A 24,636-nucleotide genomic window follows, 5' to 3' on the forward strand; every position below is an offset into this window, starting at 1 on the left:
CTGTGTCTTGTGGGTACAATTGTACACCTCTGATCAGAGTAAAACTATTCGAATAGCCGTGCCCGCGGTTACGGGCGGTCAACCAGATTCACCGTGATTAGTCTCACCCTAGCTTAGTCTAATGGAATTGAGTAGTTTAGGTGGATGGTTGGGCCTGTTGCAACGTGGTGTAGCATTGGACAGTGGATGGTTAATATTGATTAATTATTACAACTGTTTTACTGCTTTCAACTACTGTTTATAAATGCTCGATTTATGCAAATGAACCGCTCTAGCTATCCTTTGATTATATCCTGCATCATACCCTCTATTCCGGTATGACTTGCTGAGTATGGTGGTTGTACTCAGTCTTGCTCTATTTTCCCCAAGACCCCAGAGATTGAGTGCGTGTCAGATGGCGGCTTCTCCGAGGAGTAGGCTTCGTCCATGCCGTCGAGGATGCCTATGGAGTGGTGTTCCCGCTGCAGTCCAAGTCAAGGCTTAGCTCCATTTATCTTTTAATTTTCCGCTGCATTTATGTAAGACTTTTGTAATGTTTGTAAGACGTGGATCTGTTTGTCAACTTTGTCGTTTGTGTACCCCGGCCGGTCCTGGACGGGGGTTTAAATGCACATTCTGCTTGGAATTCTATTCGGGAATTTCTGGGCGTGACACTTAGCAAGAGGCGAAGTGGACATTCGCGTGGGCAATGGAGCAAGAGTTGCTGCTGTTGCGGTCAATGTTGTAGATTATGGAAGTGCATGGTCATGCCAAAGGTGATTGAGGAGTCAATCACAAGTTATATAATCTATTAACAGGTTCGATTGAATGATTGAGCTATTAGAGGATGGCACATATCTAGCCTTGAGCTTAATCGATATCGTGAGGCAAAGGGGTTCATACAAGTATACACTAGAGGTTCAGCCGATATGATCTTTATGTATGCCCGGTGGGTCAATATGTTATGCTAGGGGCCGCTGTTGACGCGTGGACCGAAAAGGAGTTTTCGGGTTACAGGCGAGTATACATGAACCTACAGGGTCGCACGCTTAATGGGCCGGAATAAGGGGATTGGATGGAGATCCAATATGAGCTTAATTCGGATAGGGATCCGAATAGGAGTCCTACGGGCCTTGGAGGCCCGAGTGATGGATCTTATATATTCGTGAGGGGTGTGACCGGCGGAGGCATTGCATCACGTGAGAAACCCTAGCCATCAGTTCCCTCCCTGAGCAAAACCCTAGCCGTGCGCGGGTGCTAGCACATCTGCGCGTGGCGTTCCGTCCCTGTACGTGTGGATACCGGTAGAGGCGCCGCTGGTTTGCGGTGCTGATCGGCGTGGGAGTACGGCGAGGAGAACGCACGAGGAGGAGAAGGTCGAGCCGGTGCGATCGACTACTTCCTCTACATCGACGCGCGCTACTTCGCGAGAGTTCCTTCGACTTCTCAGCGTCTTCTTCCACTGCGCAGCGTGTCGAGTGGTAACGATCTATGATCTAATACTTGCATGGTTCCTGGTTTACGCGATAGAAAATTTTAATTTATACTATGGTAGCCTACGCGTATCCCAACAGGTGTCAAAGCTCTGAAATGTTTTGAAAATTATGGGGCTTAGAAACATCATGCTCTGACTGTCAATTAGAAATCTATCATTCGTTGATTCAGAGAAATGTATTTTTGAAATGCTATTTACAGATGTATCATGTTTTTTGATCTGACACTATTTTTTTCCCTAGATGGATCTATTTGTTTTTGCTGAAATGCTCACCCTCTAGGTTTTACCCTTCTAGAACTGTGCCATGTGCCCATCTATTTTTATCATCTCTAAAAATAAAAATGTCAGCACACATATAATAGATCGTATGTAAGTTTGTAAACATTATTTTTGCTGAATACAGATATACCATTTCTACAAGGCTTGTCAGCAAGTAGATAGAAACGGTGAATGCTGTTGTTTATTTTCCAGCTTCTACCTGCCAAAATATGAATAAGCCAATTGGCTGGGCTAGAAAACACAGTGCCTAGATTTTTCCTAAAACAACTGGATCAAGAATGAGCTCTCATTTTTTGGATGTAATGCACCTGGTTTATTTCCATGGTTGGCTGCGTTCCTTCCACAAGGTTCCCAACCCCTCTCCTCGTTTTCCGCGCGCACGTTTTTCAAACTGCTAAATGGTGCGTTTTTTTTCAAAAAGTTTCTATACGAAAGTTGTTTTAAAAAATCAAATTAATCCATTTTTTTAAAAAAATTAGCTAATACTTAATTAATCACGCGCTAATAGACCGCTCCGTTTTCCGTGCGGTCGAGTTGGGTTCCTAACCCCAAGTATCAAACGCAGCCTTACGCCATGCTTAGTTCCGAAATATTTTTTCAAACTTCAACTTTTCATCACATCAAAACTTTTCTACACATATAAACTTCCAACTTTTTGCGTCACATCGTTCCAATTTTAACCAAACTTCTAATTTTGGCGTGAACTAAACACAGGCTTAATGTGCCTGCATTTTTTGGTGAATGGAGATATATATAAATATCAATTATATGATGGCACAAATAATGTGCATACATGGGATGTTTTTGTGTCTGGAACACCGCCGCAAGTACTTGTCTGAAGCTATCTATTTTTTAAGGAAAAACTATGTATATTTTTGGAAATGTATTTACAAATAGTGAAGGCTACTGTCTGAACTAATGACATGTCTCAACGAATGACATATTTTTAGGTTACCTGATATATCTACATATCATTTTTGGAATATTTTCACATGGTGATTGAAGATATATTCATTTTTGTAGTGTAAGCTTGGTGATATATTAAGGCTGTGTTTTGTTCACACCAAAATTGGAAGTTTGGTTAAACTTGGAACGATGCGACGGAAAAGTTGGAAATTTGTGTGTGTAGGAAAATTTTGATGTGATGAAAAAGTTAAAAGTTTGAAGAAAAAATTTGCAACTAAACACGGCCTAAAGATATACTTCCTCCGTCCAAAATAAGTGCAGTTTTACACTATTAACGTTCAACGTTTGACCGTGTTGGTTGGTTGGTCCAATTGACTAGCATCTTTTGTAGCATGTGTGGAGTAGTTTGTGGGTGTGTGGTATCCCATGGCAGTTGTGTCTCCCCATGGATGGAGAGGCCCTTGTATATCCTCAATGGTATCAATAACTTTCGTTACTGCTGCCCTTATCGCTATCTTAACTGCCGCTGTAATATTAGTCTTGAAAGCTCTCTTGAATAGGTTAGATGCGTGAATAGCAGTTTGCATGGTGCTTATGTCAACGAAATCTGATATGGTAGGCAAAATCTCATCGATCCGATCGAATCCATCCTGAACGGAAGATTTCAACTCCTCGTATGCCTGTTTTATGTTATCACATATACCACATGTTAGTTTAAAATCCCTTGATCATATGAAAATTACAACTTAATGAAGAAACAATCAAGTAACATAGCATACGGATGGTTGACATACCTGTGACCCGACACTTCTATGTACGTCTAACGAAGAGAAGTGTGATACCAGGAATTTTATTAAATTTTTACTGCCATCAATGGCTCTAGATGGGATCTTCGAACAGGAGCATAAGTTTAGGGGAGATAGCTCTGGCACATGGGGGTTGTTTTCTCTTGGATCCTTCATCAACTGAACAGCATGTATGTTGGAAATTAGCTAAATTTTGCAGCCAGAAATAGGCATATTACGGCCAGGGTATCGTACAAACCTGGAGTTTCCCATATCGAGGGAAGGGGAATCCTGGGTTATGTTTACTAACTACATCTTGTTGAATCATCCTAGCAATTTGATCATCCTCAAACTGAGAAATGTGACATGTTTTAACACATGTCATCCCAACCTTCCGGAACAGGAGATTTCTCAAGTATTTTACCTGAAAAAATGATTCACAAAGACAATATGTGTGTTGATTATATGCTGCATTAACAAGTCAGTTTTAAATGCTAACCATTAGAAAGATGATACACCCGTTAATGGATAGTTGAGCCTTATTTGGAAAGCAGGTGGGCATTGATTCTGCTGCTTTCTTCACCTCATCTACAACGAATTGGGACCAGTTGTACTGTTTTATATTGTCAACATCAGAAACAGCCATAATATACCTAGGAGATATGAAGTTTGCACAAGATTGCGGTGCCAAAAGCTTCGTTGTGACATAAAGCACAAAAGCCGCCATGAAAACCCTCTTTTCATCTATTGTCATGGGATAACCATACTGCTTCTTTAGGATTCTCTTTAAGAGTGATATTTTCAGGTGTGAAAAGTTTGGTATCTTAAATATTTCACACAATATTTGTTTCTTCCCATCCAATTCATCTTGAGAGCAAGGGATAATAGGTTGACCTGAGCATGGCAAGCCAAAAACTGCATTCACATCATTGGAACCGAATGGCAACTCCTGGTTGACATCTTTAACAATAGCGCATGATTTCGGATCAACTTTGCTCAGTAGCCATGCCCCAAACTGCCTGTTTACCTTAGTAAGCTTGATATCCAAAAGTCCATCAAATCCAATTTCACCAATCAACTCCTTCCTATCATCGAATTCTTTAATGATATTCACTACGCATTTGGGCTGACACTTGCAGTTGATACCAAAGATAGTGTTGTCTTTCTTCTGTCTATTTAAAACTCTGCTTTGCCGATACCTGGATACCACCCGTGCAACAGTCTTATTTAGGCTGCCTCTTGTGCCAGAAACCTTCAAAGCCTGCAGATAATTAGTTTTTCATTTCATAAATAGACAATACTACATGGACCAGTGTATTTAAAAATTCAACATATACTTCTGTTTTAAAAAAAACAGCATACACTCATATATGTATGGAAAGATGAAGTACATAATACTGCGTAGCAAATTCTACCTTTGTGTACCCTCTAAATAAAAAAAAATCATGTGTACTGACAGAAAAGTCAGTATATGCACAGTTTAGAGCATACTACTGTATGTAAAAAATCAGCATATACCTCTCTGTGTAAAAGTGCAGTATATACTTCTTCGTAACAAGGTCCAGTATGTAAACCACTATGGAAAAGCCTCTGTATATATGTGGAAAAATGCAGTATATGCTATCTTCTAGAAAAGTTCAGTATGTACCACATAGAAAATTCAGTACATACTATATGCTGTCGTATAACAAAGTTCAGTACAAAGCCTCCCATAGAAAAATTCAGTATATCTGTGAAAAATTCAGTAAATACTGGTGCGTATCAAAGTTCAGTCTATAAATCATTGTGGAAAGATTCAGTATACATGTGGAAAATGCAGTATATGCTATCGTCTAACAAAGTTGAGAACAAAGCTCCCCACATAAAAATTCAGTATATACTATCGTCTAACAGAGAGTTCAGTAAGAACCCTGCCACACCAAAATTCATTACATAATACCGTCTAGCAGATTCCAATAAGTATCCCTCCAAAGAAAAAATGAGTATATACCGTTGAAAATTCAGTACGTACTACCATCTATATTTTTCTTTAGGGGGGTGGGGGCTAAAACAGCATTTACTTCATCAACCCAAAAAAACATCATATGCACTAAAAGGGGAAAAATTAGCATCTGAAACTGAGAGCGTACATGAACCGAACTATACACCTAATCCCTCTCTACAGGCATACATATATTCAATTTCAGGAGGCATACCTTGGACTGTGGTGACAAACTGATTTTCCTGTGACCCTGCGGCGAAGGAGAAAATTTTAGGCAACGTGTCTTGATCTTGCCGTACAAAAATAAACGAATACTAACCTGCTGCTTTGGATGAAATCCATTGCTATGGCCCGTCGGTTTTGCCATGGTTGCCCCGCTCCTGCATTCAGCCGACTCCAGATCAATTACTTCTGCTTCAGGAACACATGCTGTTGAGAGAGGAGCCATCGCTGGAGGAAGGGGAGGAGTCATCACTGGAGGAAGGAACGAGCTGCTATCTCTGTACCGCTGCCAGCCATCCAGTCGCCGCTGAATCGCTGGTCCATCGTCGCGCTGGTCCGTCGCCACGCCGCCCCCCAAAACCCTAATTTTCGGGATAAGCAGTTCGGCCTGTTGGGAGCAAACCCCAAATTACGGGATAAGCAGTCTGTCTTTTAATTAGAAAAACTAATCGGATCCACCGAGCCAAACCCGTTATGATGAGGGAGGGAGTACATATCTGATCGATCAGATGAACGGTGGATGGGAGAGGGAGTACGTACTCCCTAGGAGTATAGAACCATTTTCACACACACACACACACACATACATACATATACATACATATATATATATATATATGTATGTATGTATGTATAGGACGTGTCTACAACGAGACCGTTCTCTGTATGGTCATAACCAGCTACCTCAATCGCTTATCCAGTTGCTACTAGTATACTCAAAAGTGCATGTATTTTTCTTCTTCTTATGGAATTTTCTTTTAGATTACCCATCCGATTTACGATCCGATTACACCATTGTGTTCATAACAATTAAATCTTTATAACAAGATCTCACATGACTATATTTTTTATGAAAAAATAGAAATTACTTTTATAGTATATCTAAATTACTTTTAGAGTTCATTAAATTACTTCTTAGCCATAAAAGTAATTTAATAAAGCCTGGAAGTAATTTACCTATATTATAGAAGTAACTTAAAACAAAAGTGAGTGAAGTAACATGTTACGACATTAAAAGAAATCTGTACATTCATGTTGTGAGTTGTTTATTTTATAATCATTTTTAGTCAATGATGTAATTTATGCTGATCAAATTTAATTTCTATATAAACTCATGTTTTTACCTCCATAACGGATTTACTTTAATGTCATGATAAGGTTATTTTCTTTTTGTTCTAAGTTACTTATATATTAATATATGTAAATTACTTTTAGGCTTTATTGAATTTACTTTATGGATCTAAGAAGTAATTTAGTGAAATCTAAAAGTAATTTAGATATATTATGAAAGTAATTTCTAATTTTTCATCAAAATATAATCATGTGAGATCTTGTTATAAAGATTCAACTCTTACGAACACAACGGTGTAATCGGATCGTAGATCGGATGATTAGTTTAAGAGAAAATTATTTTTGAAGCCGGCGTAGCGTAGAGCATCACATGGCTTCCAATTTGGATTACTCTAGATGATGCCACGTCCACGAATCACCAGGCCATGTTCGGACGCACCAGCGCTTGTTGGATCGGACGGCCGATGAGCGTGTCGCGTGATAAGACAAAACAGAGAGTGCACGCGATTTAGATTCTGCCATATATATATATATATACATATATATATATATATATATATATATATAATATATATATATATATATATATATATATATATGTATATATATATATATATACATATATATATATATATACATATATATATATATACACACGTACGTTTTTCATTCATAACCATGTCGATGACAATCAGAAAATTGGAACATCTTAAATGTAATAGCGCAACCTCGATGATGGCAACCTTACGATGTTTGCTTTACCTAAAATAATTGAATTATTTATATAACAACATGCATATAATCTAAAATATTCTTTTAATATCATTCTTGCAACCAATCAAATCCTACACTGTCTCGTATGGTCAAGTCTACACAAAATAGAGTCACTGTGCACTCTTCTCTAAATAACAATTAAAATATGTTTATTTTCTAAGATTATTTCCATATAATATGTTATCAAGAATAATAGCTATACTTCACAAAAATAATATGATAATTGCCTACAAAAATGTGCAGGGTCTCCACTACAGGAGAATAGATGACAAATAAAAGTCGTGTAAGAGATGGAAAAAAGTGGATGGAGCCTATCCGACCAAGTATCCATCAATTTAGCGTTTTTTTCTAACAGTTTTTTTCCTCATATGCTTTTTTTTTTTGCTTTTTTACAGACGATGGAAATATTTTTTTCTCGCGTGTTTTTTTTCGGACTATGGAACTTTTTATTCTAACGTGTTTTCTTTTGCGCTTTTTTCTGGCATTTTTTTCCTCACGCGTTTTTTTAAAACCGTTTTAATTTTCTCGCACATTTTATTCTTTTTTAATATACAATAGAAACTTCTATAGTTAGATTAGATTAGATTAGAGATAAAGAAGAGATATAAACGGACTACTAAAACGATGAATAGAAATTAGACTTTTTTCCGCCGTGCTTTTTTCTGCCCTTTTTATTTTTTTTCTCGTGCATTTTTTTAGAACGGTTTTTTTCACCACTTTATTATAGTGTCGGACCTTTCTAGACATAATAGGATTTGATTTTTTTTTTACCGCGTCACATATAATTTATTTTTCTTTGTAATCAGACTTTTTTTTATTTTTTTCGCCCTTTTTTTACCGCGTCGACGGAGTCGGATTCGTTTCGATTTTTCTTCCTTTTTTTGCCTTTTTTTTGGATCGGACATATTTGTTTTTTGTTTCGCCCCTTTTTTTTATCAGACTTTTTTTCATTTTTTCGCCCAGTTTTTTTGCTCGGTTTATTTTCACCCGGTCGATTTTTTTTACCTTGTCACATATAATTCCTTTTTCTTTGGAATCGGACAATTATTTAAATTTTTTTCGCCCTTTTTTTACCGCGTCGACAGAGTCGGATTCGTTTCGATTTTTCTTCCTTTTTTTTTGCCTTTTTTTTGGATCGGACATATTTGTTTTTTTTCGCCCCGTTTTTTTATCGGACTTTTTTTCGCCCAGTTTTTTTGCTCGGCTTTTTTTCGCTCGGTCGCTTTTTTTTTACCGTGTCATATATAATTCCTTTTTCTTTGGAATCGGTCAATTTTTTAAATTTTTTTCGCTCTTTTTTTACTGACTGTTTCGTTTTTTCCGCTTTTTTTTGCCTCGTTTTTTTTTTGATCGGAAATTTTTTTCTCCCTTTTTCGCTTCGATTTTTTTTGGATCAGACTATTTTTTCGCCAGGTTTTTTCGCTCGTTTTTTTCGCCCCGTTCCTATTTTTTTGGACAGAATTGTTTTTTTTTGCCTTTTTTTTAGCTCCGTTTTTTTTATCAGACATTTTTTTTCTCCCGTTTTTTTTTCACTCCGTTTTTTGGTCGGACTTTTTTTCGCCCGGGTTTTTTCACTCGGTTTTTTGGCCCTTTTTTTTTGACGGACGACCGAAGTACCTCTTAGTAGAGATAGAGAAGAGATAGAAGTAGAAGTAGAGATAGTGATAGAGATTTTTTTTTCGCCCTTTTTTTTGGCACGGAATCGGATTATTTTTTTCTCCCTTTTTTTATCGGACATTTACCGTTTTTTTCTCGCTCGTCCGGATTTTTCGCTGGTTTTTTGTCGCCATTTTTTTTCACGGAATCGGATTATATTTTTTTTCACGGAATCGGATTATTTTTTTCGCCCTTTTTTCTATCGGACAGTTACGGTTTTTTCGCCCGATTTATTTTCACCGGTTTTTTGACAGACGATGGAAGCATCTCTTATTTTTTTAAGTATATATATATATATACACTTAAATTTACATATATAGGACACTCATATGAGGCACCATGGTGCCCGGGCACCATGATATCTAATGCACAAAATCACTCAAAATTTTCAAAATTTTCAAATTGTGAGTATATACCTAGTTATAATAATTCGATTCATACCTATACCTATCAACAAAACAACTCAAATTTAACTTTATTTCATAATCCATGATTACATACCTAACTAATTATATGTATGGATGCTATATACCTAGAATCAAAATCTAACAAAAACAAGTTCAAATTCAGTTCAAACTTGCTTTGAACTAGTTAGTGAAGTGGTTAATGTTAATACCTAAGTAACTGAAAAAGATTCATACTCATTTGAATTAGGTATATACTCAATTTCAACAATGGTGCCCGGACACCATGGAGCACCAAACAAATTTACATATATATATATATATATATATATATATATATATAATCTCTCCTCCTCCCGCCTCCTGCCTCCCATCGCTCCTTCCTCCCTCCCCCTCCCAGCGATTCTCCCCCTTCCCCCTCCCGATCGCTCCTCCTCCCCCTCCCCGATCGCTCCTCCTCCTCTCCTCCCCCTCCCAGCGATCCTCGCCCTCCTCTCCTCCCCCTCCCGATCGGGATACCTCCCCCACGATCGCTCCTCCTCCTGATTTTTTCTCTCCTTCCCATCTCTCATTTTTCCTTCTATTATTTTCTTTTTTTATAAAAATTAAAAATAAATTGATGAATTCATTACTTGAACCCATGAGCTCATGGTTCATGGCAAGCTCTCTTAACTAAATCACCATATGACAATTTGTGAATAGAAAAAATTGTTTGCATGCTTTGTATGTCTATTCAGATTATGTGAGAACCAGTTATGTTACTGTAATAATTACATTGTTACTATGAGTCAGCAGTAACATTATCCCAGAAAGGTAGTAACATGATACGTTACTACAAAATCAGTAGGTTGTTACTGCAAAATTTATAGGTTGTTACTGCACTTTTAGCAGTAACAACATGGCAAAATTTGTAGTAACAGAGAACATGCATAGTAACAGTGGTACTACAGTAGTAATGTTTTTTAGAGCTAAAATATTTTAAATCTTAATATTTAGAGAGTAGTAACGGTTAGGAAACCGCCGGCCCACGAAGGCCCGGCCCGGTTACCCACTAATTGGGCCCATCACTAAACATGAAAAGGTGGAAGAGGGAATGGCTATAAATAAAGAAGTAGAGAGGAGGATTGTATACTTGAGAATGCAATGGATGAATGAGAAAGGATAACACACCCTCATATCTTTTTGTAGAATTACGGGACCCTCTTGGACTACTTCGTGTAGCAGAAGGGTTGCGTAATACGTTATCAGCACGACGTTCTACCGGAGACCGAGAAAGAAAAAGGGTAAGAACTTGCAGATCCGCATTGCATCTCGCCGATCTATCGCGAAAACGAATTCCTCTTTTCGTTCTTGTTCCGTTTTTGCGATTTTCGTCCAACACCACCATTGCCGACTTGAAGTCGCCGGCATCTTGCCGATTGGTTGCGAGTCCTTTCGAGGCTGCCAAGAAGTCGCCGGCATGATTGACGAATCGCATCGGAACTAGCCATGCATCACGCCAACATTGTGTGATAGCAAGGTTGCACCATGCACAACGGTAGCGAGATGGCCGCACCTCGCCGTGCATCGGCCGCATTCTGCAAGATGCCGTGCCACTGCCACAGACGCGCCATGACCGGAGAGGAATAGAAGAAGAAAAGCAAAAGAAAAGGAGAGAGATGCAATCCGAGCGCCCATCCGGCCGCGCCGGCCAACGGCTTGCCGTGTCGCACCGCCTGACAGCCGCTCGCCGCGTCGTCTGCCGCCGCGCACAACACCGCCCCGCCGGCCGTCGACCTCACCGCCAGCAGAGGCTCTGGTGCTCGGCCGAACCGGAGCCAGAGCCGCCCACGCTCGGGGCCGCCGCGCCTGCCGCCGCACGGGCGCGTCCCGCCGCCGTCCACTCGTCTCGTCCGCCTCACTCACCCGCATCACCGCGCCCGCGCAGGGCCGCGCCGCTGTGCCGCGTGCCGGAGCAGCCTGGCTGTCCGCCACGCCCGCGCAAGCCTTATCCGGCCGCCGCACCATGCCGCGCCTGCCCGGCCGCACCGCCCGCAGGACGGCCGGAATCGTGCATGCCCCGAAGAAGAAAGAGAACGGGGAAGAAAAAAAAATGAAACGAAAAAGAAGGGAGAGAAGGCCGTCGATGGCAACGCCGGCTGCCGTGTTGCCGCCGACCGTGCCGACGCCCGGCCTCTGCGCCACCGAATAGAAGGGCAGGAGGCAGCACCGGCCGCCGCCGTCGCACCTGCGCCGCCCGGCCGCACGCCTTCGTAGCCGCCGCGCTGCCTGCACTGCCCGGCCGCACGCCGCCATGGCCGCCGCATCGCCGCCGCACGGTGCTCGCCTGGCCGCACCGCCACGCGCCCCTCCGCTGCGCCGTCGTGTGCCGCTCCGGATGGCCACCACGCGCCGTACCGCCGGCCGGCGCGCCTACCGCCTCACGGCCGTGGCCGCTTGGCCGCCTCGCTGCCGGCCGCCAGGCCGCCGTGCCGGTGCCGCCCGCGCCCTCCCCTGCTGCGCCTGCCGCCTCAGGGCCACGCCGCTTGGCCGCCTCGCCGCCGACCGCCGGGCCGCCGTGCCGGCGCCGCCCGGCAGCCGCATATGGCAGGCGGCGCCATCGGCGGAGGAAGGGGGAAAGAAAGTAAGGAAAGAGAAGAAATGGAAAGAGGAGGAGAAAAGGAAAGAAAAAGAAAAAGAAAAAGAAAAGGAAAGATTCCCCTGTGATTTTGCAAAAATGCCCTTGCTGTTTTCGGAAATTAACTGCATGTTCCCCTGCATTGGAATCTTTGCCTTTTAAACCCTGAACTTTCCAGAAAACAAGAAAATAACCCTCTGCATTTGGGATATTTGTTTGAATGGCATTAGAAATTTGCAAATATCACCAAAATCATATTCTCGCGTAAAAGAGCCACGGGACATTGAATTTCGACCCCGACTTTGCATTTCAAGTACCTTTATTGCTGATGTTTATGATTATGAAATTTAATTATCGCATTTACGATTATTGATTATTTGTGATGCTTTTATTACTTTTAATTAATATCGCTGCGATAAAATGTATAGAATTGCATAGAATATATTGGAATTATTTGTGGGAATTTTGTGTACCATTATATTGCAACAATTGTGCATTTTTGCCTGAATCTAATTTTGCGCATATATAGAAAAATGACGTGCATCGCGAATTAGAAAATTTGCCGAATCTTGAATACCTCTGACATATTTATTCAATGTCGAAATTACAATAGAGCAAGAAGCTCCATGGTACCATTAATCCAATCACGCTATAGGCATTGACTCGATGAGTTTGATCTAGCATTTCAAACTCTCGCCAGTGCCTCCAAACTACTCTCATGAATGAGTACGCTAAACGAATGAGCGCATTAGCATTTAGAGTATTATGGTATATACATTACCTTTCGTAGAGCAAGAACTATAAGCAAGAACATGTATTTTTCGACTATGATTCACCAAGCAAATGACCCAGAGAGAGTATGGTATTACGATGCATCGCATTTGCATTGAATACCGCTGAAACTCTTAATGTTCTACCCGAACATGACGAAAGTCGCACGCAAGTATTACCAGTACACATACAAGAAGTATGCATAACTAGTCGATAATAGAATCGCGAAACGTTCAGGATAGTGTTCACTAGAAAAGCATTATCTTCCAAAAAAACCAACTAGTACAGTTGATAACGAATTCAACATGAGCAGCTAGCCTGGTCCACTTACCTTAACGGAAGAAGAGGAAAAGGGGGAGTAGAACATAGGTCAAGGTGAACAATCTAGAACTATGAACATGAAAAAAAGAGGACAATCCTAATAGCACACTCATCATGAATTGAGGGGGAGAACTCCTAGCCTATTTGCATGGCCATGGACGTAGAATCTCCTATGCTAGATTGGATCGGTCCTAAAATTTATGTCAGAATGCCATAGCTGTTGAGCAAGAAGCTCGCTATGAAGTTAATTGAATCCGATGTACCAGAATACTTTGTTGAATCAATATACTTCGTCATCAATTGTTGCAATTCTTGAATAGAGCATTGCATCAAAGAAATGGTTCTTGCCCAAGTAGAGCACACATTTTCCCTACAATAAAGAATTATTTCCAGTATAAAATAGCATATTTAAAGCATTTACTATTTTGTTGCTCTTTTCTAGCACATAGTTATTATGCTTTGAATTTTGTGTAGCGCCCAAACATAAGAGAAAAAGAATGAATTGTGGTCCGCATAACCACAAATAACATTTTAAGAGAAAGAGGTATTTCCAGACCCATAGAACTGGAAACATTATGACTATTGCTAGCACCAACAATTGAATTTGTCGGCCTAGAATGCGCCACAATCATATTACCTATGGAACAATTGTGCACTTTATAGAAGCATCTATTGTCCGTCAATCCCATTGAACTCTCTAAAAAGTGTGATGATTTGGGCTACACCCTTTTAGCAATGGATTTTCAGCCATTTTCGGTCTTAGAATTATAAGAATAAATATTACAACTCGTATGATCATAGCACATATATGCATAATTTTCCTAAATCATGAAGATTTGTGTGCCAGTATGCACTGACAGGAGATCAATGCATAAACCGCATATTGTTCTAGCATCCCTGAATTGGATTATGAAGAATATATGTGGCTTCCATTTGGTACTGTATGCATAAATGCGCTTCCGAAGCAGCAAACATCCAGTGTCTCTTAGACACCATGTCTTTGCCAAGACTGATCCAGCAAGATCATGTGAACTCCAATAGAACTCACTAAATCATCTTCAGAAGTCCGCGAGGACAATGCTAGCATTGTATTTGATGATTGGTGAATTGGCCGCACGAAGTACCAAATATCCGCATACGCTATAAGTCTTAGAAAACTTCTTATTTCAGATACCGATGTTGGTACCTTCCATTCCATCACAGCTTTAATCTTCTCTGGATATACGACAACTCCATTCTTGGTAATTATATGTCCCAAGAATGCAACTTGATCTAGCTAAAATTCACACTTACAGAATTTGGCATAAAGTTGGCGTTGCTTTAACTTCTCTAGTACCAATCGGAGATGTTGTTTATGTTCTTCCTCATTTTAGGAGTATATAAGAATGTTGTTAATAAACACGACAACAAATTGGTTCAAATACTCCACAATATCTTGTTCATGAGATTCATAAAATAAGTCGGAGCATTTGTTAGTCCAAATGCTATAACTGTAAACTCCTATAATCCATACCTTGTCACAAAGGCAGTCTTTGATATATCTTCTTGTCTGATCTACAATTGATGATACCCCGATCGAAGATCTATTTTAGAAAATACACTAGCTCCTTTTAATTGATCAAATAGATCGTCGTTCGTTGGCAAGGGATATTTGTTCTTAATAGTTACTTCATTTAAAGCTCGGTAGTCAACACATATTCTTAAGCTTCCATCTTTCTTTTTGACAAATAGCACAGGAGCTCCCCAAGGTGAAGAACTTAGTCGAATAAAACCTTTTGTTTCTAACTTGGCTATTTGTTTCTTTAATTCTTCTAATTCATTAATTGGCATCCTATAAGGTCTTTTTGATATAGGTGTCGTTCCAGGAAGTAACTCTATGATGAATTCTATTTCCCGATCTGGGGGTAATTCACTTAGTTCTTCAGGAAATACATCCAAATACTCTTGTACCACTGACACTTCTTCCTTTGGTATAAGCATATATATATATATATATATCTTTAGGTAAACACTGAATCCAACTAGCTTTTGTGGATGAAAAGGAATGAGAAGCATCGGAATCGAATAGGACAGTAACTGGTTTAGAGTTTATGGTAAGCATACCCATTAAGATGTTAGGGTCCTGCTGAGCTTCTTCTGCTTTGATATGGTGTACCTAACCATGTTCAAAATTTGGTCCGCCTTTAATGATTGGAGGATTTTTCTTTATAAAGCCTGAGATAGGTGGTTTTTGATTGGAAGTCTGGGCACTGTGTTTTGGCGATTGGGGCATTGCCTAGCGAAATGTCCAGTCTTCCCACAAACATAGCATGGGGAATCTTCCATACTAATACATGGTATTTGGATTATTGGTGGCATACCCGGCCTTGTATTAAGTAGAGATGGCTTAAAAGGATAGGGCTTCCGAATCTGTTGCGGATTTTTAGTTGGTGATTGTCGTTGAAGATTCATTCCTCGCTTACGAGGTCCTTTCATTATCTTGCGGTCATTCTCTAGCCTGACCACTTTATTGACTAAGCTTTGAAAAATTTCATGATTTTAGCCGATCATCAGTCCTCGTAGCTCATAGCATAATCCTTCTATAAACCTTTCAATCTTTTCTGTTTCATCTTGAATGTCCGAGGCAGCATATCGAGCATGTTGTGTAAATTTGTTTAGATATTCTTGTATTGACATAAAACCTTGTCTCAGTCTTCGAAATTCATTCTTCTTCATTCTAATTACTACAGTGGGTATGAAGGTTTTTCTAAAGGCTGTAGTAAATTCTGCCCATGTAATAATATGGGTAGGGTCTTCTATAGAGACTTGATATGCTTCCCACCTTATATTGGCTGGTCCTTCTAGCTGATGGGTTGCAAAAGTTACTTTCTCTTGCTCATTTATTCTGACTAAGGCTAATTTCTTTTCAATAGCCCTTAGCCAGTCCCCGGCGTCCATAGGTTCTTCTGTTTTGGAAAAGATTGGTGTTTTAACTCTCATGAATTCAGAATGGGCACTGTAGCCTTTATTTTCTTGATTTTGAACTATAGCCTGTAATAGTTGGGTTTGTCTTCCATTAATTCTACTAAGGTGGCAGGATTTGGTGGAGGTATATCTCCTGTCTCACCTTAACCTGAACTGCCATTGACTGAATTCCTCTAGAAAAGGATAGTTGCTGTCTTTTCAAAGGGGAGTTAACATCCTTAATTAACCATAGATTTTATTTCTGGACAGTGTATCATAAATGATGCATACCACAAAAGTAATAACCAAAAGCAAAAGAAGAAACAAGAGAGAAAGCAAAAGAAACCAAGGAAGGGATAATTTCACATAGGGGTTAGAGAGGAGTATGGTCATTTGCTAAACTATACTAGCAAGTTTATTTATTTATATGACCTCTAACTATTAACACTCTATCTACAACTCCTAATCATCAAATTACTCACCACTACCTTCCGCGGGGTTAGTGAATAATGATGTAGGTGTGAAATGTAAAAATTCAGCATGAGGTGTAGAAGTTGATGCAGCAGTATTAGGGGCAGAGCATGAGTAAGGATCTTCATCATCTCCTTGATCACCAGCATACATAGAAATATGTTCTTGCATCTCGAACACTCGTTCTTCTGGATCCTCCTCTTCTTCTGGAGTTTCAATCCAAATTGGGGGAACATTTAGGTCATTAATATGAAACATCCGGGTTCCCCTTGCTACTTCAAGCTCCTGACTTGGCTCACTGATGTCCATAGCTGAGGGCGTTTCTTCAGCTTCATCCTCGGAATGGATAGGATATAATGGTGGTGGCGATGGTGGTAAACCTTGTAGAACTCCCTCACCATCATTTTGAGGATTTGGCCCTTATGGCTCATCCCCACGTCATCATCGTCATCATCACTATCTATCCCAGGGACTTGGTGAAGACAGAATGACGCGCCCACAACACAAATATTAAGTATAGAGTTCTGTTTATCATCATATAATTCTTGTAGCACATGATATATGTGCTTAAGAACAGCTTCTCATCGCTCAGCTTCTTCCAAACGTTTGGACTACATATCCATGTGTTCTAGGACTTCCTCATACATGTCATCAGCAGCTTTCATCCATATAGACATGGTTGCCTTCACTGGTTGTTGATGACGATCTATATTCTGGAGGGTACAATAGTCTTCGCCTGGTTCTTGCATAGGATGAAATAAATAGCGAGAATGCAGAAACTTGTCTTGATAAATATGGTTGAGGCGTAGGAAAGCCTCCCTACATGCATCATATAAAGCAGCTTATAGCGTATCTCGCCTATGACGTGTCCGGAAATAGTATATATCATCTTCTCCTTTAGGTGGGTTGATCTTTATGGTCATATCATATTCCCAATAATCTCCCTTCTGATAAGCATGGGAATAGAATTCTGTTTATTCACTTATCTTTAGCTTCGTCATTAACCTGATTAGCTGATCAGTGCAATCATTATTATGGATTGAAATTGCCATCTCAATATGTTCTCACTCATGCCTTTATGCCATTAACCTGAAATACATAAATGGAATATATATTGTGTGCTCGCAAGTCAAATCTACCCCCTTAAAGCATTAAGTTCGAAGTAAACTCAAACTTAAATTGGTTAGTAATCCTTAGGGTTTGTCCTATAGTCCAAACATATGCTCTGATACCAGTCCTGTCGGGTCCCAAAACTAATAACTTGGATCCGACTGAGATTAATGTATCAATCCCTGTATCAGTAAATATTGATACATGTAATACAACTGGTTCTTCATTGCATACGTTAAAGTTTACAATACTAGGGTTTTTACAAGGGTAGGTACTCACCAAATTAAACATAGGTGCTAATAATACACAGCGGCTGTTCTAGTACATTCTAACTAGGGAGGTATAACCTCTAGGGATTTTCTAAGTTATCAAAGTCATCATAATAATAATCATAGGGGTCCTCTTGACCCAAATCTGAAAAAGGGTTAATAAGAGCAGGGTGAGTATTCACAATACTCAGCAAGTTACCATGGAAATATGTTATGCGTTGGCATGGAGTGGAGTTCTTTGCAGAAAGCAATAATAGACAATCTGGAAATATTAAAGCAAGAGTTTGTAAAAATATATACTTTAGGTTTCTAACCAGGGTACCATATGAGTCCCGGTACTCAAATCCGTGAGTACGACTATTCGAATAGTTTCAATGATATTCTACTGCAGCAGATGTACGCTTTACCCGTAGTCCACGACTTGCTGATAATCATCAGCTTTAGCCATGGCCCAGTATTAGGTTATTAACAATTGTGGCACCTGTTCCATGAACTTATATCCTCATATGCTCTGAACGTAATGTTAACAGCAGCAAGAGGATTTCTGGCGTTCTCGAGGTATTTAAGGGGAACTGATCGTATGACACCACGTCATATCGATCAGGGTTTAGAAATATACCATATAATTTATACTCGAGTATCACAATCCATTTACCTGTACATGGTAATGGTTAAAAGTTGCCCTTCGCGGCTATAGTTGCCTCCTACGCGAGGACTTAAAAATAAGAACCACTATACAGAGGTACCACATTGCTAATTAACATAATAACTAGGTCTGTCCCCATTCTAGAGACTGCGGTCGTACCCGTTCGTTCGACATAAGTACCTAGTAAAAACTATATCGATCGAGACAGTACTAGCCACCCGGAAATCATCCAATTCTAACGTACTGTCCCAATCTAAGTATAAAATATTTTAACCAGATTGTAAGCAAGATAAGCAATACTAAATTATCTGGGTTTCTATGGTTGAATTATGCATATAAAATAGAGTATTGAATAGAAGGCTATAAATAAATAATTTGTAAAATATAGGCTTAAATGATCAAAAGGTAGATAGTAACTTGCCTTGCTTGATGTCCTGAGATTGATTGAGATTATCTAATAGGTTAGGAGACTCCTCAAGACCTAGGGTTAAGCATGTAAAATTCAAATTCAAAAGCAATTCGAATAAAATCCAAAAATAGGAAAAATAGAGAAAATAAAATAAAATGCAAAAATAGAAAAAAGGGGCTCAAAAGATAGAGAAAGATTTTAGAAGAATTTTGGTCCAAGTTTCACTGGAATTGGGTTTATATTTTAAAAGATATGGGCTTCTAAAGTTTGGATTTTGAATTAAATGGAGAAATTAGAAAGGTTATTACGGTACAGGGGCCCACCCGTCAGTATTTTATCTTTTTCTTCTTTTCTCCTTCTTCCTTCCTTCCTTCCTTTCTTCTGTTTCTTTTTCCCGTGTCAACACAAAGAGAGAGGGAGAGGGGGCAACGGCTTTCCGGCGACCGGAAGGTGGTGACGCCGGCGGTGGGTGGTGTTCCCGAGCACCACGCACCTGGGGAGGGCGGTGTCTTGCGGAGAGGGAGAGGGAGGAGACCGGAACGCCGGCGGTAAGAGCTTGGCTTGGCCGATTGGGAGCTGGCGGTGGTGGCTTAACTCAAGGTGGAAGGGATGGGGGAATGGGGTGAAATGGGTTCTCCTCGTCGAGGCAAACGTGATGGAGCAAGGGCTTGGCCGACGGGGTAACGGTGAGGGAGATCGGCCGGTGACTTGGTGGTAGCCGACCATGGTGGAGAGAGAAAAGCTCGAAGAGCTTAGTTGTGGGGAGGGATGGCGAGCATGCCGGCTATTTATAGGCGGAGGAGGTCGGTTCGCAGAGGAGAGGGAGAAGGGAAACACGGCGCCGGTGGAGTGGAGCGGAAGAAAGCGGCGCCGGCTTCATTCGGTGATTGGCTAGGCATGTCGGTTTGGAGGAGAAAGAGAAGGGGAGCACGGTGGCAGTGGCGTGGAGAGGAGGATGACGGCGCCGGCTCTCCTTAGCGGCGACGGAAGCGAGTTGGCGGCGGCGTGCAGAAGAAGAACACGGCACGGCAACAGTGGCGGCGCAAGCCGTGGGTGGAGCGCTCCTGTGGCGCACGGCAACGACGGCTGGGCCGCGTGTGTGACGTCACGCACACCCACAAAGAAGAGAAAAGAGGCGGCTGCCTCTTGGGCCGGCTGGGCCAAGGGAAGGGGCTAAGTTGAAGATTTTTGGCCCAAAGGAATTTTGAATATTTTGCCTAAGGAGAAAGAATTTATCTAGAGATCTTTGGAAGAGTTTTGCAAAGATTATGCACTATAACAATGTCACTAATAGAAGGGTAATCTAGAGAAAGTTTCTAAGTTTTGGAACTTGAAGAAAATTTGCTAAATTCACTAAGGTTTAGGATAGGGTAACAATTTATAGTTTATTGGTAAACTAGGTTAAGGGAATTCTAGGGGTAATACTTGAACCAAAATCAAGAATAAAAAGAGAACTTTTAAAGAGAAATTTTGATTTTACTAATCTAAGATTAAAACCAGCATGATGCAGTCAAATTTTAGTTTAAAATTTGAGGATGTTACAAGAACTCAACCTAAATATTGATAAGCATTGAAGATAGAATCAATGAATGCATTTCAGGAGCTTGGATCGAACACTTGCATAATAGTACATGAAGAAGTACTAGGTCCCGAACCAACATAGAAAGAATAAAGCAGAAAAGAATCGAAGAAGCAAACTCGTTCGTTTTGAATTTGAGTTTAATTTTGAAATATTTGGCCGAACCCAAATCATGCTCACGCTTGCAGCTAAAAGCAAGCGATAGATGGAAGTCTACTACATCAGTCCAACCGCACTTAGAAATGTTCATGGTGCATAGCTTTGGTTAGTCAATTATCGCCAAAATGGGATGGAATTCCCAAACACAAGTGTGCCATAGCAGCACACAAATACTTGGCTAATTGAACTAAACCGAACTAAACATCGTTGAAATATTCAGAGCCTCGGCATGGTTTTGAGATATGGTTACCCGCGACAGCAATCGCGATTTGGAAACTATCTCAACCCCACCATTTATGAAACTAAAGCAACATATGTCGCACATATGCAAATAAGTTACGTGAGAAGCATACTCACTAAGCACATGAACCCTAAGCTTTTCTATGTGCATGAATTACATAGGAGCTACGAACTAAGTCATATGGAAGTCTTGCAGATTTGTCCACTAACTCATTATTGACATCTTCTCTTGAATAGGTCTGTCCGAGAAATCGGAATAATGAGACTTAGATAAATGCAAAATTCAGGGGGAGAATTTTGCTGACTCATTCTATAATCTTGATATAGAAAATCAAGTACCCAAAATCAATCTAGAAAGATTGAACAGAGAATTGGGTGGATTGTACTCTTTTTCCCTTGGATAAGTTTTCCTAGCAGTTTCTTATCAAGGTTTTTAACGAGGCAATTCATGCGACATTGCAAGCGTATGCTATGTACTCTTTCTCCAAATTTTTCCCACTGGGTTTTTATGGAGCTTTGATGAGGCATAGGCATCACGCAGTGAGAGCCCAAGGAGGAGTGTTAGGAAACCGCCAGCCCACGAAGGCCCGGCCCGGTTACCCACTAATTGGGCCCATCACTAAACATGGAAGGTGGAAGAGGGAATGGCTATAAATAGAGGAGTATAGAGGAGGATTGTACACTTGAGAATGCAATGGATGAATGAGAAAGGATGCCACACCCTCATATCTTGTGTCTCCACTTTTTGTAGAATTACGGGACCCTCTTGGACTACTTCGTGTAGCAGGAGGGTTGCGTAATAGTAACGTACACGTCATGTCTTACTTTTTTAATCCGTTTGCATCATGGCGTTCGTAAAAAAAAGGTTCTAAACGAAACTAGAACCATCATAACTATTTTTTAACGTCGTTACTGCGGAAAGCAGTTGTGGTGCTATACACTGGCTGTCACGTTACTACGCTGTTCCAGTGAGACGAGGACTAAAACGAGGTAAATCTCAATCTTTAGAGAGCAATATCTCTCACATCATACCTTGTATTTCCAATACGTTTGCACCATGAAGTTCATAAGAAAAACGCTTAACGAAACAAGATCCATCATGGCTACTTTTTGACATTGTTACTGCGATAATATTGTCTTGGTACTGCACGATGACCGTCCTGTTACTGCACGATTCCTGCAAGACGAGAGCAGTAAAGTGGTGGGCGGGGGAGGGAGTGGTGGGCGGGTTTGACCGGCGGGAGGACGCTTTGACCGAGGTGGGAGGGGGTTTTGGGCCCTAGGGAGGGTGGGGGAGGTAGGTTTGACCCATGGGAGGAGGGTGTAGAATAGATTCACTATATCTATAACTAATATAAATATTTGGATTTTTCCGGTCGTCACCTCGTGCATGCGGTGATTTTTCGTCCCGTCACCCCCCGGCCCCCAAATCCCAGTCGGAATTCCATATCACACAAATAGAATCCCACATTCTCTCCAAAATCTCAAACCATCACAATCCAAATCAAAAACAAAAACAAAAACAGAAGGGCGGATACCAAGTTCAACACGAAAGACATATGCGGATTCGATTTGGACTCAAGAACGGATGAAATCAACCCCATAAATACAACTAGGATTCCACAAGATTGCTACGGAGCAATTGGTGAGATGAGATGAGATCCAACCTGATTTCGGGGGATGGCTTTGACTTGCGGTGTCAAGCTCCAAGTGGCAGTGCACGGCCTCGGCAAGCGGCGGAAGCTTGGCGGCGGCCCTCACCGGCAAGGCGCTTGGGTGTCTGGGTGTTGAGGGAGCCAGGAAATCGACGAAGGCGACAAACCATGAGGCAATTCCTCGCAGCGGCGGCTCCCACGAGCGGCGATGTCGAGGAAGTAGGCGACGGCGGTAACTTCAGGAGGCGGGATGAAGTATGCTTGGAAGTCGGCCAGAAATAAGACGCCGGATACACGCCCTTGAGCCTCCCTCGCCACCAGATCCGCCGCCCACCAGCCTCGCCACCGCCCGCCCACCTCCCCCGCCGCCCACCATCCTCGCCACCGCCTGCGCGCCTCCCAACACCAGATCCACTGCCCACCAGCCCCACCGTCGCCCTCGAGCCTCCCCACCGCCGGATCCGCCGCCCACACGCCTACCACTGCTCACCAGTATCGTGGCCGCCTGCACGCCTTGGCCGTCGCAGCTGTCGCGGGGCTGTCACCGCCATGGCCACCTTCGCCAACGCCGTCGCGGCCACTGCCGCCTTGGCCATTGCCTCCATGGCCGCCGTAAGAAGGCTGAGGTTGAGTTGGGGGCGACGCTGATGGAGGATGCAGTCGACTCAGGGAGGTGGCCCAGGGCGGAGGCCAAGGTGGAGTTGGGGGCAGCACGTCGGACGTCGTGGTTGAGGCAGGGAGGTGGCACGAGTGGAGGGTGAGGTTGAGGGGGAGGCGCCGATGGCCGAGAGGGAGAAGGCTACGATGAGAAAGGAGGGGTGGAGGGTGAGGTTGAGGGGGAGGCGCTGATGGCCGAGAGGGAGAAGGCTACGATGAGAAAGGAGAGGAAACGAGGACAGGAAAGAGGAGAGGAAAGGGGATCGACCTGATCCCGATCTAAACGGGATGGGATCTCGATCGGGTTGACTAGGAAAAAAACATATCAGTATTGATTTTTTTACTAGGAAAAAAACTGACCGGTATTTTTAAAAAACATGGAAACAGAATACAGTGTGTGTTTTACTGGGAAAAGAAAAATCGACTGGTAATTTTTAAAAAACATGGAAACTGAATATGTGCATGGTGTGAAACTTCACACAATATCTCCGTTCCTTTTATCTCGATTTTTGTCACCACGCTTTTCAAACTTTCTATATAAAATTTGTTTTGAAATATCTAATAAATCTATTTTTAAGTTTACTAGCAAAATGCTCGTGCTTCGCTACAGTGTATTAAGACTAAAATTATTTGTTTTTAACCAAAGTTATTTTCACACTGCTTTGGTACTTTTGCTTGCTAGAAAAAAAGTCTCAAATGATAGAGAGAAATATAGTAGCTCATAATAAATTATTATCTCTACTAGGCTACTACTATAAAAATTGAAGATGTTTTTACCGGTATTTTGGTACATCATCCGTGTATGAGTCGGTTTTATGTTCGTTCGCTTTGGAAATATATATCCGTATTTGAATCGGTTTTTAAGTTTGTTCGATTTTGGAAATACATATCCGTATAAGAAACACATTTAGCGAATCAGCGAGCAACCTCAGGCCAATCGACGGATGATTGATGACTGTCCGCTGCCTCTCTTCTTCCTCCGGCGGCGGTGGCAGCGTCAGCGGCGGGCGCGGATGGATCCGGCAGCGGTGGCGACGGCCGAGGGCGGATCCAGCGGCAGGGGAGTCAAGTGTTGTGAATTATGTATGTTGTTGTTTCATTGATGTAAACATCGTTCTTTGATTTTGATCTAGTTTTTTTGCTCAACTTTTTTTTCTGGAACCGAGTTGGACACAACAAACAAATCGCATAATAGAAATCGGCTGCGGTGGGAAAAACGGAAAAACATGGAGTGAAA

At 41.4% G+C, this 24,636-nt stretch overlaps 1 protein-coding gene across 5 annotated transcripts; it reads right to left on the bottom strand.

The window, feature by feature from the left end:
- Positions 1-2,926: 2,926 nt before the first annotated feature.
- On the bottom strand, positions 2,927-23,672 carry LOC127754961 (uncharacterized). 5 transcript variants are annotated; one of them, XM_052280570.1, is made up of 9 exons: positions 22,755-23,672; positions 19,122-19,181; positions 5,901-6,035; positions 5,745-5,805; positions 5,640-5,675; positions 3,944-4,705; positions 3,704-3,868; positions 3,454-3,624; positions 2,927-3,339 (listed from the first exon to the last, which is right to left on the bottom strand). In XM_052280570.1, the coding sequence occupies exons 3-9, from the start codon at positions 5,969-5,971 to the stop codon at positions 2,998-3,000; spliced, it is 1,608 nt and encodes a 535-aa protein (XP_052136530.1). In that variant the 5' UTR covers positions 5,972-6,035; positions 19,122-19,181; positions 22,755-23,672; the 3' UTR covers positions 2,927-2,997. The 5 variants fall into 5 exon arrangements, with proteins under 5 accessions (XP_052136530.1, XP_052136528.1, XP_052136532.1 ...); XM_052280568.1 differs by lacking the exon at positions 19,122-19,181; XM_052280572.1 differs by lacking the exon at positions 19,122-19,181 and having other exon boundaries at positions 5,932-6,035; positions 22,755-22,844.
- Between the last annotated feature and the right edge of the window lie 964 nt (positions 23,673-24,636).

This window comes from Oryza glaberrima, chromosome 11 (assembly GCF_000147395.1).
Source record: "Oryza glaberrima chromosome 11, OglaRS2, whole genome shotgun sequence".
Taxonomy (NCBI): domain Eukaryota; kingdom Viridiplantae; phylum Streptophyta; class Magnoliopsida; order Poales; family Poaceae; genus Oryza; species Oryza glaberrima.